The 19,052-nt window shown below is 42.5% G+C and overlaps 1 protein-coding gene across 12 annotated transcripts in view; it reads left to right on the forward strand.

Annotated features, from left to right (window-relative positions):
* Window positions 1-10,958, forward strand: part of Kiaa1328 (KIAA1328 ortholog) — a 284,005-nt gene extending 273,047 nt beyond the window's left edge. For all 12 annotated transcript variants that reach the window (XM_042263680.2, XM_042263679.2, XM_076554851.1 and 9 more), the window contains one exon: window positions 9,114-10,958. In XM_042263680.2, coding sequence (XP_042119614.2) covers window positions 9,114-9,318 — 205 coding nt within the window. In that variant the 3' untranslated portion in view covers window positions 9,319-10,958. The remainder of the gene's footprint in view (window positions 1-9,113) is intronic.
* The last annotated feature ends 8,094 nt before the right edge of the window (window positions 10,959-19,052 follow it).

Below are 19,052 nucleotides of genomic sequence, written 5' to 3' on the forward strand. Positions count from 1 at the left end.
TGTGATGTGAAGTAGCATTCCTCCTCCTATAGGAGACTTCTAAAGTTTGGTGGTTGTGGTAATTGCCAGTGTGGTTTGTTTCCTAACGTCTTTCCTCTTGCGATCTCTAACTCATTGGGCTCATGGAGGGAAACTGCTTTATTAAAATCCACCTGACTGTAAATGTTAAATACATCAAAAAAAAAAAATATGTGCACAGCAACATGTACGTCAGAGTTTGGCCAAACTGGGCACCACTTCTCAGCCAAGTTGGCACATAAATTAGCCATCAGCTTGCCCTTGTTAGCTGTTCTGTACAAGTGCAAAGGAATACCATTGAAGGGGATAACAGAATCTGTTTTGTGCACAAACTGACTGCATTATGGAGAAGAGCAGGAATGAAAATGGGGAACTCTTGGGGCTGTAGTGCATAGAGGATAGCCCATAATAATTGGGACCCAAGAGTTGAAATAGAATAAGAGCAGTCAATACCACAATGTGTTTAGGGTGTGGAACCAACAAGGCCAACAAGGAGGTGGTGTCAAGGATGATACTACGGTTTGGAGCTGTGGTGGTAGAATGGATGAAAATGTGTTTGCTCGCTTGCTTTTTGTACATTTGTTTGTATTAATGGAAAAATTAGAGGAGGAGGAAGTAGATTAACTATGAGGAAACTGGTAATTGCAGGGTAACAGTGAGGACTTTGTTTTTGAGAAAATTCAGTTTGAAATGCTTTGAGACATCCCGAGTACTGCAGCTTGTAAACAGGAGGGTCACCTCCCTTGCCAGCTGGAGGCAGTAGAGAGGAGGGCATCTTTTCCTCGCACCCACCACCACACCACAGATAAGGAAGTGGTACCAGCTGTCCCACTCTCATGCTGTCAGGATCAACTCTACTGTGCTGCCCGAGTGAGTCGCGGGGCCCCTGAAGCCATCTAATTCAAACCACCACATACAGCATGTGGCTTATAGATCCTTTAAGCATTTTTTTAAATCTGTTAGAGTTTCCTTCGTTTTCATATGTCTACGTAACTGAGTCATTCGTCATAAAATTTTATACATTCTACTTCTTAGCTTATCATATGCTTGAGGCATCTTTTTGTCTTTCTCTGTACTATATATTCCATGTGATTTGACAGGTCTATCTGCAGGTTTGGTTAAGTTAAAGTTTTTCATAGGAAGGATCTTTCGTAAGTCATGCTGCGCATGTACCTTCTGTTGTTACATATCAGGAAAGAAGTGGGTACTAGTGATTTTAAGATGGGTCAGTGGCCCTGAATAATGCCATCCCGATGTGTTGTAATGGTCCCATCAATCTTTCATGTGGTTGTGGTAGGGATTGTTGATGTTGGCTAGAGCTGGGTTACAGCGTGATGGTTTGTTTCTCACTGTTGCCTTGGCATTTGAGACATTTATGGAAGAATGTTTTTAAAATACTGGAAGATACTAATGCGTGCTTGGACCTGAAGGTAATGGTACAGTTGAGAGGGGAGGACAGAGACGGTGACAAACAATAGAAATCCTTGGGTCACTGGAGGGTCAGGGGTTGAAGACGGGAAGGCCAGAACCTCTCCACAGTAGCATGAGAGAAAGCAAGGTCCAGAGGAGAAGCTGCAGGGTTAGTTGTCTGAAGAGTGATGTGGTTCCCTGTGGCTTATAGTCTTCAGTAACATGTGCAGCAGGTGGTTGAGTAGGGAGACTACGGAAAGAAAATAAGAAGCACAAGCTGAGATTCTTTTACATTTAACCAGAGTGCTTTTTAAATTTTTTTCATTTCGCATACCAACCCCCGTCCCCGCTTCCTCCCTTTCTCCCACCCCTCACCTCCCCTATCCCACCCCCCATTCATGCCTCATGGGAGGTAAGGCCTCTCGTGGGGAGTCAACAAAGTCTGGCATACTAAATTGAGGCAGGACCAAGCCCCTCCCCCCTGCATTAAGGCTGAGTAAGGCATCTCACCATAGGGAATGGGCTCCAAAAAGCCAGTTCAGGCACCAGGGATAGATCCTGATCCCACTACCAGAGGTCCCACAAACAGAACAAGCCACACCACTGTTACCCACATTCAGGGGGCCTATTTCAGTCCCCTGCAGGTTCCCCAGCTGTCAATCCAGAGTCTTGAGCTCCCACTATCAACAGAGTCAGTTGTCTCTGTTGTTTTTCCTCGTCATATTCTTGACCCCCTTGCTCATATGATCCTTCGTCCCTCTCTTTGACTGAACTCTAGGAGCTCAGCCCAGTGCTTGGCTGTAGATCTCTGCATCTGCTTCCATCATTACCAGATATAGGTTCTATGATGACAGTTAGGGTAGTCGCCAATCTGAATAGCGGGGAAGGCCAGCTCAGGCACCCTTTCCACTATTACTAAGAGTCTTAGCTGGGGTCATCCTTGTGGATTTCTGGGAATTTCCCTAGCACCAGGTTTCTCCCTAACTCCATAATGGCTGCCTCTGTCAAGATATCTCTTTCATTGCTCCCCCAGCTTGGTCATCTCGATCCCTCATGTTCCCATTCCCCATCCCCTCCTTCTTACCCTCCCCCTCTCCATTTTACCCAGGAGATCTTAACTATTTCCCCTTCCTGGGGCCCTCCTTTTTTCTTAGCTTCTCTGCAGTTGTGGATTGGAGCCTAGTTATCCTTTTCTTTGCATCTAATATCAACTTATGAGTGAGTACATACCGTGTTTGTCTTTCTAGGTCTAAGTTACCTCACTCAAGATGATTTTTTTCTAGTTCCATTCATTTACCTACAAATTTCATGATGTCATTGTTTTTTACAGCTGAATAATACTCTACTGTGTAAATGTACCACATTTTCTTATTCCATTCTTCAGTTGACAGGCATCTAGGTTGTTTCCAGGTTCTGGCTATTATGAATAATGCTGCTATGAACATAGTTGAGCAAGGGTCCTTGTGGTATGATTGAGCATCTTTTGAGTATATGCCCAGTAGTGGTATTGCTGAGTCTTGAGGTAGGTTGATTTTCAATTTTCTGAGAACCCGCTATTTCCAGAGTGGCTGTACAAGTTTGTGCTCCTACCAGCAGTGGAGGAGGGTTCCTGTTACTCCACATCCTCTCCAACATAAACTGTCATGAATGTTTTTGATCTCAGCCATTCTGACAGGTGTAAGATGGTATCTCAGTGTCATCTTGATTTGCACTTCCCTGATTAACCGGAGTACTTTAAAGATAACTCTAAAAATTCCTGTAATCCTTATGTTAGAACCTCTACAAATTTTCTGTTTGCTTTCCACTTTTCTCTTTCAAAGGGATTTCTGAAAGCCTTCTAGTCTCTTTGATGGGAAGGGAAATCAAGAACTTTCAACTTACTTCTTTGCTTCCTGCTCCCTTTCCTTTCCTGAGAGAAACACTTGGTTTCTAAGTGGAAACATTGCCTGTCCCCTTAGGCATGGTGCGTTGCTCTGCTCTTCCTCTCCTGTGCTGGGTGCTGTGGAGCCCCTCTGGAGGATCACCTTAATGACGTATTTCTGCTTGTTTATATGGCAAGCACATGTAAACTAGGATTGTAATGTTTGGGCTGTGACTAGTATGTATTGTACACTTCTTGCCTCTGTTAATTAAAACTTGTTGTTCGCTTGGATTACATTTATATACTTTTTAAAACTTGATTATTTGCCACTGGGATCTCTTTCATTCACCAAAATATAATGTGTCCTTTTTCTCCCTGAGTAACTGGAAGTATGGACTGTCATTACATGATTAGCAAGCATGTTTCTAATTATAACTTCAATGTGGGTATTCTGAGAAATCTGTTAAATCTGTTCTGGCACCCCACAATACAATCCTAAATCAGTTTCCAAAAGAATGAACATTTGCAGACAAGGTCAAATGTCTCCAGTGGCAAAACCATAATACCACAAGAAAGGAAATCTTTTCTTAAAGCATGTACTTAAATCCCTTTTAATTCAAATAAAGATCTTTGTGGGGGAGGGGAGCTTCTGCTTTCAAGCAAGTTGGAGTAACGAAGATCATGAGATATAAACAACAGTTTTCAGTCTTTAACATAGCACAGGACTATAATACAACTACGTTTCATGACCACAGCTCAGGAACCTCAGTGGAGCCAAACAAATTCTCTGACTTAAGTCTGAGTAAGCCTAGCTGGCCAATGCTCACAGGGCAGCGTGCTGAGTAGGAGAGAGTTTTGTTTTGTGATTTAAAGTAAGGGCTCTTGTAGTATCGAAAGCTGTTAAGAAAAGGACAGATGGTCAAAGAGGCAAACTATTTGTGATGTTTTCTTTTAGTCCTGTTGGCATGACCAATGTTAGAATATTCCACTGGCGACAGTGACATTGACTAAATACTCCTCTGTGGATGGCTTGTGTGGAACAGAAACAAGAATATATCCAAAACAGTTGAGACAGCACTAATTCAGTACAGCCTATAGGTGAGTCTGATGAACTACAGCTGATAGTGACTGAAGAAGAGAGGGCCTTGCTCAGATTACAGTCTTGTGAAATATAAGGCATTCAATTCCTGGTTGTTCATTGTGTCGTTCAGCAGTGACTACTTTAAGGGAAAGCATTTGAGTTTGCTATGTGTTATTGAATCAATAGCGCTGGTGTAAAAATTCACTTGTTGTCACAGAATTTGATGCCATTAGTTGCATGATTTTTTCTCAGAAGTAAGGGATAAGTACCCTGAACTGAGACAATAGTTCAGAAGCTTAGCAGTGCTCAAGTGCTGGGGACCAGCCTCAGCAGTTTCGGGGGGTCTGAAGGATGGGATACCTGGAAGGCCCAATAACGACTCAGAGACAATGTTCGTGCAAGCTGACAGGTCACTTCTGGCTTCTGCAGTTGCTAAGTTTCTTTTGCTTCCCTGGCTTCTCTTAGCTTCTCTTACTTTAGCTTCTGCTTTTGCCCTGGTGACCTCAGTCTTTTATTATCATAAGAAAAGGGGGAACAGAAAAAAAAGAAGAAATCACCCAATACAAAATGTTCTCATGATTCCAAAGGTTATTCTTAGAAAATCTCCAATATATTCTTCATCATCTTTTACTAAACACAGGAACTATCCCATAATCTATTTTTATTATTAATGATTACACAATCTTTTGAGCACTTGACCCAAAGGCTAGCAACATGCAATTTTGCAAAAAAGGTTAAAATAAGAACAGTGGTCAATGTACCAGACGGTCATTTCCTTCTCATACAGTCTGCCCCAACCTCAAGACCCCTGTAGCCACCTAAGTTCCTCCTCAGCCCTCTGCAAACACCAAGCCCCATGACTGGTGGGCTACAATGACCTCAGACAAGAATCTGTCCCTGCAAGTCAACAACTTCTGTCCTTCTATATCCAGCAATTCCAAGGAAGAACTAATCTAATTTATAGAGCTTCTGTGAAAGGAAGCTCACCTTTCTTGGCAGCTCTTTTCATTCTAGGAACCCAATAAAGCTTGTAGCAATCACTCCATCAGTTGTCACATTATCTCCACACTCCTTCAGGAGGAATAAAAAGTATCTGAATTAAAGTAGCCATCTCCATTTCTTGGTGGAGGCCACCATTTTCCATCTATATGTTACTCCATCCATAGTCTTTGGCCAATATCCCTTAGGGTCTCAAGTTTTACACAATGCCCTTGGAATATCCTCAGAAACTGAATTATTCATCATGGCCAATTTAAGTCCAGTATGTTGATACACATCATACCATGTGTTATAATTGACCACACATTTGGTACAGTTTATCCAAGCCTAAAAAGCTTCTTCTCCAGGCTGCAGGTTCTTTTCCATGAACTACATAACTGCCTCAACCCCAGCCTGAGTGATCATCTCTGTATAATTTCCTGTGAAATTTACTTCACTCCTTTCCTGTATCACAGAAATCACCATTGATCTAGGAATACAGAACATGAAGATCCGATAGAAGAAAAAGACTAGAATTATAGGAAGTATTTACATGGAGGAGGACATGACATGTGCATACCATAAAGCATAACCTTGGGACACGTAGGCATTTCTGCCTTGGCCCTCTAGAGGCATGCTAAGCAGAAGATCCGGAGAGGTTGATGGTCCACAATCTCGGGTCCCCTTTTCTCCAGTCTCTGCTGGCAGCATGTCAGCCATCTTATATGCCATCCCTGGCACTCAAGTTCTTTGGGGGTAATTTTATGTAAATTCAGAACTGACACTGAATTTTTCCTGAAGGATAAAAGTCTCCTTCGATAACTATTATAGAACATTGAAGTTTTGAGATTATTTTTTGCTACAGGTCTGATACTATTTCTTAATAAATTCAACCAAAAACTCTAAGGCAAAGCAGTATGTATGTACATGTAAACTGGCCTGTGGTGATCTTTTCCAATGACAACAAAACTTGTATGAATCACATATTATTGAAGGAGACAAACAATAAAAAATATGTGTGTATGCATATAAGGATAATTATAGCATAACTTATCTAAGTTATATTTTATTGAGTAATTGAAGGAAAATAAAATGTCATAAAACAAAATGTCTATGAAATGATAGTTGTTTTGGAAGACCAGCTTTGAGGAGGTGATATTTAATAAAACCATTCATGGATGGAGAGAGTGAGAAAGATCTGGAAGAACTTTCTAAGTAGAGGATATAACACATGCAGAATCAGGTAGGGACCAAGAATAATAGGGTTTTTAAAGATTTATTTCTACTATTTTTAATTATGCATGTGTGTGTATGCATGTGGATATGTGCATATAAGTACAGGTGCCTGCAGAGCCCAGGAGCTTTGGATTCCCCTGGAGCTGCAGTCACAGGTGGTCATGAGCTGCTTCACATGGGTGTTGGAACTGAACTCATGGCCTCTGGAAGAGCACTATACTCTTAACAGCTGAGCCATCTCTCTGGCACAGGTAGGATAGCAGATTTTTTTAACCTGTGCTAGACTGATAGAAAGGAGTAGGATGATAGAAAAATGCCAAGTTCTATTTTGGATATTTTGAAATTCCTATTGCACATCTGAGTAAAAGTATCAGGTATCAGTTGACTGTGTGATTCTGGGACTTCAAGGCCAGTGCTGATAGCTGCGTTTAGTAGTCATTGATATATAGATCCTCGCAAAGGTCAGGAGAGTGGGTAAAATCACCTGAGAGATGGGAGCTAAGGACTGAATCCTGGCAGGAGAAGAGCAGGGTTGGTGATATAAATGAAAGTTAGGGAGGCCTAAAGAAATCATAGGACATTGGAAGGGGAAGGAAATCTGTCATGGTAAGTATCTCATCTGTAACAGCCTATGGAGAGGTTCCTCTTGTTTGGGGCAGCAAATGGAGAGATGCTTTTCATCAGGAGCATCCTATGGAATAGTGTTGCTCATCATGGGCAACCAATGAAAAGGAGCTTCTCATTGGGGCAGCATGGGGGAGGGACCTCTCATTCAGAGAAAGCTAAGGAGGGATACTTCTCACAGAAGTAGCCTATGGAGAGGCTTTTCTCATCCAGGACCACCTATGGAATGAGCCCAGAAATAATTTGTCTTTAGGCTATTCCAGCACGCCCTGTCAGACTGGCTCTAAATTTGGCAGTATGGAGCCAAATCAAATCAGCACAGACCGTGTCCTCTCGAGTTTTGTACCTGCATCTTACTAGTTCAGGAGCAAACAAATGGAGACTAGGATCTAGTTCTAGCCCTGGGTCTAGCTCTAAAGGAATAGAGTTGGTGCCACACCATCACAGGCAAGGATGGGACTGGCAGAGCAGACTAAGTAAGCTTTCTGCTCATCACTCTACCACAATGAAGCTCTTAAAGTCAGCTATGTACCTAGGAAATTTGGGAGTAGTGGCTCTGTGAGGTTCAGAAGCAATGGAATTCATGTCTATGCCTAAAACACACAGAGACCACATGTTTCAAGGGATGGTGTTTTATGAATCTGGGTAAGTGATGTGTCCTATTGTTATTCAGATACCAAACAATAATATACCAAGCTAACTTTGTAATCTCTATCATGTTATTTCAGTATACTGAACTGAACCACCGCCCACACAATGTGAGCTGATGAAGACACTGTTCTTTTCTGATACTTAATGTGACATCATATAGGAATTTGTTTGTACTTTGCTTTATGACATATATAGTTCTTAGTTAAAGTGGGTAGTTCTCAAGGTTTGCTCTTTAATCTTTGGCATTTGCTGTCTTTTGACTTGCCAAGTTATTTGGACTTTTATAATAGCAAAAGTATGATTGAAATTAGCTATGAGGAGCAATCTGTTCCCTGCTCACCGCAAACTTTGATTCATCTCCCATGATGTAATCCATGATTTCATGTTTCTTTCAGAGAAACAGAATTTCTATAACAGCAGATCCATAAAGATGGTACATTAGATGAGATTAATTTGTTGGAGAAAAAGATAGCTAATTACTAGTTATAGCCAGTTACAGCAAACTAATATATAGTTAGACAACAATCTTTCTTTTGCTGTCTTTGCTTGATTATTCATTTTTAATGTGATCTCACTATGTAGGCATGGATGGCGTGGAAGTCTCATTATACACCTGGCCTCAAACTCACTTGCCTCTGCCCCCCAGTGGTAGGGTTAAAGGCACACGTCACCACTGTTGTATTTGTTGGTCTTTGTAGAAAAACTGAGGACACTACTCTTGGCAATCAAGGGGGCCCTGGTTCAAACCACTTGACTCATCTTTCTGGACCTCAGTATCCTCACCCATAAAAAAAGAAAATTAGTCCAAATATGTCAAAGACCCATTGCTCAGTAAGCATTCTGAGTGCTCCTCTTGGAGATCTAATCCATCCCATACAAGAAGTACTGTATCACTTCCAAGCCGTAAGGAACATATGTCGATTTCCTCGACTTCTCCAGCAGAGAAGCTCACACCCTGCAGGTGATTGGAGCCCCTGTCTGTCTCAGCCTACTCTGGCATAGGTGATATCATCATTATTATCAAGACTACTCTTCCTGTTCCACAGACTGTCCCTAAGTTAGAAAGGACTGCTGGGGTCAGCAGAGGAATAAAGCTTGCAGACAGTAGCAGGGGCCTTGTGCTCAGGGTCACCCTGGGGCATTTCCCCCCAAAGTTTCCCCATGGTGAGATTTGTGGCCCTGGGCACCTCTGCAGGGCTTTTGGTTCCTCGTATTCTAATGGTCTGATCCTGTTTTGTCTGGACTGTCTTACAGGTATGAGACATCTCTGTTGGATTTGGTTCAGTCTCTGAGCCCAAATTCTGCTCCCAAATCTCAGCCCCATCCCTCCAGAGCAGCAGGAACACGGAACACTTTCCGACCTAGCCCTCAGAAATCTACCTGGAAGAAAGTGGGGACACGCAGGAGCCCTGAAGACCTGGAGGAGAATCAGATTCTGGAAGACATATTTTTCATATGACTCTGAAGCACATGCTACATCATTTCATAGGAAATGTTTGAGTTCCTTTACGTACTGATGTAGGATGTTAAATTACTTGATTGCAAAGCAGCCGAGTCTCTCCTTTCACAGGGACCTCTCTTACTGGCATCCTCTTAAGTATTGAATACAGAAATCATTCTAACAAATCAGGGTGTTTTTTGTCAGACCAATCAGAAAACAGGCTAAAGGAGGTGGGCTTAGGCATAGGATCTTTTCTGTGCCAAACAGATTAGAAATATAGACTACTTTCTGCATGTCAGACACCATGGATATCTAGTGTCATTTTAAGGATGGTTTCAACTTACTGCTGCAAAAAGTTGGCTTTCCTTACATAAGGAACGTGTCTACTTCAGAAGGGTTCTTCCTTCTTCACCCTTTCCCTCCTCACTAACTCTAAGTGTGGCTGTTCATTCTGAAATTGGAGTTAGTGACCTTGATATCACCACTACTTGGGACCAGATACATGTGAGTCATAGTGATCATCAGCATGGTCATTGCCACTCCTTACACCAAAAAGCTCAAGGGGTTAGAGGGAAGTTCCCAGCCAGACTGTGGCATTAAACCACACATGAGAAGGCAGCCTGGGGAAATCTACCAGTGTCCAGACAACCACCCCTCCAGTGTCCCGTGACGGCTGTTTCTTGTTGACTCCAATTCCGGGTATTCCTGTGAACGTCCTCCGCTGTTGTGTCGAGGGAAGACGGCACTAGAGCAAGAGTGTATCCAGTGACTGCAGCTCGCAGGTTTCTTCCGCCCCTGCCCCTTCATAAGGATGAGTGCTCCTAGTTTAACTGCCCCTGGGTGCAGAGTCGAGCAAAGCTTGCTGAGCATCCTTATTGGCCTAGATCTAAATCTTTTCTCTCCAGGCTGAGCTCAGTCCTGTTGATTCTACCCAGTCGCCCTTCCCTTCGAGACTCTCAATTCCATACTCTTCATCTGAGGCAAGTACAAGGGCAAGACTAGTTACTTGTTGTCATTCCCTTTGGAAGTTGAACGTTCATTACAGATTCCAGTTTCCTTTTCAAATTCACCCTGAGAGGAACTAGAACAAACTTGTTCTATTGCAAAACACCTTTAGGATATGTCTTTGGAGTGGCAGAAATGACTTAGATTTCCAGGACCATCTTCTCTCTGTCCTGTGTGTCACAGGCAGCTTAACTATACCCAGTTCCTTAGACTTTATATAACCATAGTCGCTTGTTCTGAGCATCAGTGTTCTTGCTACTCCAATCTCCAGAAGGATAAGAAATGGAATCCGATCTCTTTAAGAAGCTTATTTACCCTGAGAAGAGTTATAAACAGCCTAAAAATTCAAGGCTGTTTTTGGGTGCCGTGCCAGTGAATGGAATTTAATTGCTCCTGTGCCTTACCAACATGGGAAGTTTATAAGAGGAAAAAAAAAATGAGTTTTCAGGGAGCATCAATGAACACAATTTTTATTCTTCACATTCCCTGCCAGTTGCCTTCTCTGTTCTGAAGGCATTTTTGGTGGGGGTGGGGTGTGGGGTGTTGGTATGAGGGTGGTAGGAAGGGAATATGTATATAACCTAGTGGCTTTGTTATTAACTAAATAATATATGTTAACATTGTAATCTGTATTAAATTTACTTGGAGATCTATGTGTTGTTGCAGAATATTTGGGTTTGAGCTAATTGTAGCCTATCCCACAGAAGAATGGGAAGAAAGTAGGGGCCATGTGACCTCTCCTGATAATGCTTCCTTCAGTGACTGGTTGGAACTTGCTTGGCCAGCCTGTAGATGTTTCCTCAAAGCAATACTGCACACACACTGTGGATGCCACAGCTAAGGTATTGCCCTCCTTGTAAACTGCCACCCTGTGAGAGAAAACTAATCAGTGTTTGTCCACTGGACTCCCTAAGTGAGGCCCAAGGGCAATTTTAAAAGTCAAGAGTAATCAAGGAGTACCTTTTGTAGCCATCCCCCTTCCAAGTGGTGTGCTCCAACCCTGGCCCACAGTGGGGACTTACCTGGAGCATTTCAGGTGTCTTGAAGAAGGCCTGACTCCCTCCCATAGCATCACTTTTAACTGGTCCTGCTTCAGCACCAGGTTTACCTTAGAGATTTGCTGACAGAAGTTGCCACAGTGAGCTAAAGGTATATTGGTTTTAATGTTGACAGCTGTTTGTGCTAAGGTGGTTGTTGTTTTCCTCATGTGGTTTTAATAATGACATGTCCTCTTGCACATCATCAGATCAGTGAAGTGGAGTTTTAGAGCAAGACCAGAACCCCAAATTATCAAAGTACTATTCTCTCCTTGTTACTTGTTGGGACAATAGGAGTGCATGGCCATTTGAAAAAAATAGAGATAGTGTGCCACATCCCAGTTGCTGTTCCCAGTGAAGCACAATCTTTTTCCCATCACCATGACATCGGCCCTCAATAGGTTCTGTAGTTGCTAGAATGGACAGTTCAGTCTGAGCACACTTCTGAGTCCATTCCCTGAGCATCCCCACAGCACCTGAGCAAGAAAGGTATGTCCCATCACTTAGAGATAGGAGTTGTGGTCCTGCTTGGTAGGGTATAGATCTTTGAAGAATCCAAGCAAGGGTTTGCATAGATGCATAGTTCCAAGATCACACCCTTGTGTTCCCCCAAACAGCCAAAGACCCTGACTTGCTCCCTTCCTTCAGACAAGCCTGTTACTTCCACCTGAACAAGAACACCCCCTCTTCTGAGCAGCTGCCTCTCAGAGGCTCAGATAGAGAGAGCAAAATCATCAATCAGCCCTCTCTTACATGGGAAATGAAATAAGTAAGCAGTTTGCTCAAATTGTCAAAGATACCTTTGAGTATGGGGAGAAAGCTGAGCATGTGTAAAACAGTCCTTATCCTGAGAGGACAGATAAGCAGACAGCTAGAAAACCAGTTTCATAGATCAGTGACCCATTGTGTGGCTTCTAGACATTTCTGCTCCACTTGGAAGGGGGGCCTTCTCACCTCCCGGGTTTGAGCTTTGTAGATATTGTCCCTCCCTGTCATCCTTACCACAAACACACTAAGAGCTGGACAAGCTCCTCCTAATCCATCGATGCTGCTGCAACAAAACACTGAAGCTTGGTCATTTACAAAGACCAGGTATTTGTTTCTTATATTTCTGGAGGCTGGGTCTAGGATGCAGGTACTGACAAGGTTGAGCTGTCTGGCTATACTGCATCATTCAGAGGGCAGGTGTCTTTATCCTTATAATGCTCAATACCTAACTAGCAGATTACCCTAATGTTGAGGCAAGCCTCCTTTTATAAGGGCCTTATGACTATTAAAGAAGTAGCCCAGGTTGTCTATTATCCTAACCGCCCACTTTTTAACATTGTCACATTAGCAACACCTGAATTTTGAAGTAGACATATGCAAGCCAAATGTGTAATCCAGAAATTACCCATAGCCTCTCCTGTCTGCACTACTGTAAGTCCTTTATATTCCAGTCTAAACTCCCTGTAGCCAGGATGGACCTAAGATCCAGTTTAATCCACCATTTTTGTTTTACAGAAGAAAGTGTTATTTGCTTCTAAGTAATTTGTCTGAGATCTCACAGTGGCAGATCTGGCTACCAGGTTCACATCCCCTGTACAGCATAGTATCTGCTGTCATCTGCTTTTCCGAGAAAAGCATTTTTAAGAATTTCAGCTATAATTGAGCATTCCACTTCCATCTCTCAGGAGTGAGCCAGGCATTTCCTCCTAGGGGACTTGGTCAGTTGGTAGTCCTCAAAGACTGTTGCTACTGGATAGACTTCTCACCTGCAGAAGTGGAGACAATGGGGAGGCTATGTCAAACTATCTAAAATGATATCCCTAAGGGAAAAAAACAAACATGCATTTCCAAATATGAACGGCTTCTCTAAATAATAGAAGCTATCATATCTCCAGTAAAGGACAGTGGCCAAAATGAAGTGAGGAGTTCTAGTGGGAGGAAACCAGTTGTTGGTACGTGGAGACCAGTAGGAATGATCTGTCACTTACATTGCCAAGGGTGCACAGCTACTTGGTTCTGAGTTGCCAAATCCTAACACTGCTCCTCGGATCTTCATCAATGTCCTTGGGCACTTGAGTGACACCCACTTTACACATTAGGTACGATTGCCCTCTCTAGGAAAGTGGTTAACATCATGAGCTATGAAACCAGGAAGACTGTGATACAGATCTGTCGTGAAGAACCAGGTGTGGTGGTGCATATATCTGTAATCCCAGCATTCAGTTGTGATTCAGATGGTGGCCCAAATAAGGGCATGCTAAATATCAGACGATGGAATTTTAATCTTCACTCAATGAAAAGCCTGAGATACTTTGAGATTACTTGCTAAATATTCCTCTAGCATTAGTGGTGGTCTCTTTTAGAAGAGACATGATCTAGAAAGATAAATAACACCTATCTAGTGTCTACTAAGTGAGACTCGTAGATAGCATTCTCATTTTTAACCAACACAGCAACTGTTGGAAGTTGTATCTCAGCCAGTAATTCATGTTGCTACTAGGTAGACTGGGACTGAAGCTATCCATTCTCTGTCCATGTTCTGTGTCCGGTCCAGAATTCTTCTTGCCAGACAAAGCAGGTAAGACATGATGCAGAGACACCTATTGTCACAGGCTACAGAGAGACTAGAACTTTGTCACCACCACCCTGTCTGTCCCACTAGTCACCTTATAGTTGTATGCTTACAGGTCTGGAGAGAAGGGTATTTGACGTACTACTACTATTAAGCTTCCTAATAATTCCTCCTAAGTCTGGATCTTGTGGTAACTCACCCCTAGGACAATTAGGGGCAGTAGACCAGATAACTGACTCATGTGCTAGGGACCGAGTTGGAAAGACTTCAATTCCTGAAGAAGAATGTATATCAAAGGAAATTGGAATGCCACTGACTGATGAATAACAAGGCCTTTGAGAGAGAGATAAGAAGTAGAGAAAGGTCAGAAATTGCTGTGGCCAGCTCCCTCATAGAAGGATGTCAAGGAAAGTTAGCAAGGTGCTAGGCCCCATTAGTGTCAAGGACAGAGTGAAGGAAAGGACTTCAGAGGCAAAGGTGTATTCATTAGTCCTCATACATTGCTGATGGAAATGTAAATTAATGTGCATTCACCTCAGAACATAGCCTGGCAGTTTGAAAATGTCAAACAGTTCAATAATGACCCAGCAATTCCATACCTAGATGTTTCCAAGAGAAATGAAAAGATATGGAAACAACTCAAATGCCCATCAACCAATGAACAGGTAAACAAATTATAGTATATCCATATGCCAGAATATTACTTGGTAATCAAAGGAAATGAATACACACTACCACATAGATTAACCTTGAAAACATGAACTGAATGAATGCCTGAAGTCATAAAAGACCACATATGGTATGATACCATTACATTGATAGCTACATAGGCAGATTTGTAGAGACAATTGATCAGTGGTCACCCAGGAGTGAGAGATGAGAAGTGACTGATAAAGTCTTAGAGTTTCTTTTCGGAATGTTGAAGATGTTTTAAAATTGAGGTAGTTGACTCCCTGTTAATATACTAACAATGGCTAAACTGTGTACTTGAAGTCATTAAAAAAAAAAGAAAGAAAGAAAAGAAAGGGGGAAAAAAGTCTGCCTTGCTTTCTGAGTAAGAGGGTTGCCAGAAAGTAGGTGGTGAACATTTGATCTGGATCACTTCACCCTGAGCATGGGTGAAGGCCACCTTAGGAATCTGCCCATAAAAGAAAGAAGAGACAAGAACAGAGTAGAAAGGAAAAGAAAGTCAGGGGAGGTCTGCATGGGAGATCTATACATTTTCACAAGCTGTGGAGCAAGCTTACACTTGATGCAAGTCTTCTGATTCTCAACATAGGTCTTCAAACCCAGAAGGTAATCCATGAACCATTTTCATAATTCCAGAAGGAGCAAAGAAGAACCCCCATATTTCAGGAGATGAAAGCTTCACAGGAATCTCTTCTTCATTCAGAACTGGAAATCACTGTGTCATGTTGTGGTAACTTTGGTTAGTTGTGTGGAGAGGGAGAAGACTCTCTCATTGGTATAGCTATATATCCAACACACTTGCATCTGTGCTTAATTTGAAAATGCACATTTGAGGGGTCATATGGAAACCTACACTAGAAGGTTCTTTATACACACACACACACACACACACACACACACACGCAGCATGCACAGAACTTGTACAGCTCTTAACCAGATGGGATCCTCGAGCTGAAGGAAGTATACACAAGCCCCCATCTCTAACCCAGAAGCTATCTCCATTTGACAACCACTACCGGAGAAAAATTAGTTTTCTTCAATGGAGTTTCATTGGGTATATACAAACCACACCATGGGCATTTACTACACCCAGCAGTAAATGGCCAACTCAATGGTATTTTTGGAGGATTTTTGTCTCATAATGTTTTCTCTAGGCTTTCTTTTTTAACATTATAGGTCTTTTGCTTATATATTATGGTTTTCTATTTTGTTTATGGGTTTTCTGTGTGTGAAAGTGTGTGTGTGTGTGTGTGTGTGTGTGTGTGTGTGTGTGTGTGTGTGATTTCTTTTTGCTTTTCAGCTCCTTTATTTTGTTGTTCTATTCTGGTTTGTTTGGAGTGTTGTGTTTTGTCTTTGTTGTGGTTGCCTGTTTGTTTTCAAATCAGAGAAAGAGTGGATTTGGGTTGAAGGGGAAATGGGAAGGATCTGGGAGGACTTGGAGGAAAGGAAACTGTGACTAGAATATATTGTATGAAAAAAATCTATTTTGAATAAAAATTACAATTGTAGAACATGAGCAAACTAATTCCAAAAATGGAATATATAGGGGTACCAACAAAGGACACAGAAAGCATTGTGGGTAGGAAGAACTTGAAAGGGCAAAACTTATGTCACTGTGGGACAGTTTGGAATAGCAGTTGCCCAGGACAGAATCTATAAACCCACGATGTAATGAACGGAATATACAAAGCATCGGCCCTGTGAAGTGGAGTCCAGGAAAGCCTGGGCTGCTCACAAAGCATTTGCTGTATGCCAGACAGTTTGCTATACTCTGTATCTCATCAAATCTGTAGGAGGTGGAGTTCTTTTCAGAGTTTAAAATTGATTTCAATATGAGAGTTTTCCTTATAAGCCATCTCAAATCTTTTATGGGGTGAAACTGTACACACAAATATACATCTATGCACACAAAAGATTTGAGCTGATTTTTTTTCACTCAATAATGAGAATGAAGTTTAACAAGATTCACCAAGGTCATCAGATAGTAAGGAGTGGTTCAAACTCAGAGGTGGGCATGGGAGTCACTGTTCTCTTCTTTATTTTATTTTATTTTATTTTATTTTATTTTATTTTATTTTATTTTATTTTATTTTATTTTATTTTATTTTATTTTATTTTATTTTATTTTATTTTATTGGTTTTTCAAGACAGGATTTCTCTGTGTAGCTTTGTGCCTGTCCTGGATCTCGCTCTGTAGACCAGGCTGGCCTTGAACTCACAGAGTGCTGGGATTAAAGGCATGTACCACCACCGCCTGGCCTCTTTTCTTTACTTCTCTTTCCTGTTTTGAGTCAATATCCAAACTGTCAAGACCCTTTTCTACTTTCCAATCCCACCCACTTCCCCATCGCTGCCAGTACTTCTCTAGGACATCAGCCCCAGAGGGCTTGCATATGCCCTGGAATGCATGACTGATTGTCTTTGCCTCACTCTTGTCTTCAAGCAGGGATCCTGCTAGAACCTCCTCTTAGTGTTATCATAAAGGTCATGTGAGCTAATGCAGCGTGCTCAGCCCAGAACATAGTAAGCACCTCATCCCTGCCATCCTTGAAGTTGCCTGGATCTTTCTATCATGTTACACCCTGGTGGAAGGTTAAGTTTTCTGTGCCTCTTGGATGTCTGCTCTTTGAGCCTACAGCTCAAGACCCTTTATGACCCTTTTGACTTGCTGCCGACTCTAGCCTCCCAGTCCTCCTCTTCTTTCCCTCTGCTCTGTGTGCCAGCCCCTCTGAGTTCCTGAAGGCATTGTGACAGCCTTCGCCAACTGTATGCCCTCCTTCAGCCTCTCATCCCCGGTGTGTGCTGCGATGCCTGTTCCCTTGCCTGGTTTCTCCTTTAGACTACGCACGAAGCTGGCTAGAATAAGATGGCCTCTCTTATTCGTCACTAATTCCTCAGAATGCAGCTCGGTTCCTGGCATGTTGTAAGCTCTCCATCATTGTTATCAGACAGCGGGGTCAGTAAGCACACGAGCCCAGGGGAAGAAGGGGGGAAAGGAAATGGGCTTAAGTCCTTTGCAGCCTCGGTACCATTCCAGGATGCATGCAGCTCTCTCAACAAAGCAAGAAAGGAGAGCCAGAGAGAACTGGAGGTGATGGGCGTTGGGACACCTCCATTGCTCCCTCCCTAATGCCTTATATGCAATAGAAAGCATTTTTCTTCCAAATTTAAGATTTGTAACTTCCCAACTTAAAAATCCAAAGAACTGCCTGGGGCTTACAGGACAAGGAGCACAGCCCTAGAGGGGCACATCAGAGCTCTCAGTCTCTGGCCCCATATCCTCCTCTGTCTCATCCACCTCTATTATCTTCTCTCCTCCATTCCCCACTGTAGCTCACTACTGTTAGACACGTCCCAATGATGCACTTCTATCTCCAGGTTCTTCTGGGTGACTAACATGAGACTATCTTAAGTTGTCACCTGCTGAGGGCCGCAGGAATATCATAAGAACTCAGCTGGTCATGGCAAAGTCACTACCTGGAGGGATCAGGGAATTCCTCCAGAGGAAGCCAAATCCCAAGGAGTTTTTGGTGTTACTTGGCTTGTTATATATCAGCTGTCTTCTGTTATGAAAATCATGTGTGCCTTCATAGTTTTTCCAATTGACTTTCCGCTAAGAAGGACTAACAGTGTAGACTGATCACTCTCTGGACATACACATTCCAGGTATTTGGAGAACAGCCTCAGGAAAGGCTTTCTCTGGAATCAGATTATCTCCCTTAGCCACTTTCAAGGACTACAGGAAACACCACCCAGGTGGGCGCCCAACTTCCGAGGACTAACAATGATAACAGCCCACATGCAAGTCTCCTGACTTATGGTAAATTCCACAAGGAGACACTGCCTAGGAGAGGTGGACATTAAGTAATAAATAGCTTTACACAATTTAGCTCGGACCCTCCCTTTATATATGGAGACTTCCAGGGCATGGGGAGAGAAGAGAAACGAGAATGGAAGAGCTAGATGAGTAAGAACTTGAGAAGAACGAACCGAGATGGGGAAGAACTAGATTGAAGGGCTAAAAGAGAGGACTAGAACGAGATGGAAGATGAGGAAGAACAAGATGGGGAAGAACAAGATGAGGAAAAGCCAGATGAGAGAGAAGGAGACGGGAGAGGAGCTGATAGGGGAAAGAACAAGATAGATGAGAACCTAGAAGGGACAGAACTATATGAAGGAATTCAGATAGAACCTAGAGGGGACAGTAGATAAATATAGAGAGAAATTAGGCAAGAAAGGAGCTAGGCATGAGAGCAGAATAGAAGCTGTGTAGAGAGAGAACTATCACAGAATAAAAGTGTATGAACTAAGGAGTTTCACGTACATAGATTCATTTCTTCTCATTAAAGATTAATTATCAGCTGGTTGTAGATTCTTCCCGGACCCTGGGAGGGGACTGTCGAGGGGCTGGACCCCCACAGTCCTCAATAGTCACCACTTTGAGAAATTTCCCTTATGTT

The sequence above is a fragment of the Peromyscus maniculatus genome, chromosome 19 (assembly GCF_049852395.1).
Source record: "Peromyscus maniculatus bairdii isolate BWxNUB_F1_BW_parent chromosome 19, HU_Pman_BW_mat_3.1, whole genome shotgun sequence".
In the NCBI taxonomy this organism is placed as follows: Eukaryota; Metazoa; Chordata; class Mammalia; order Rodentia; family Cricetidae; genus Peromyscus; species Peromyscus maniculatus.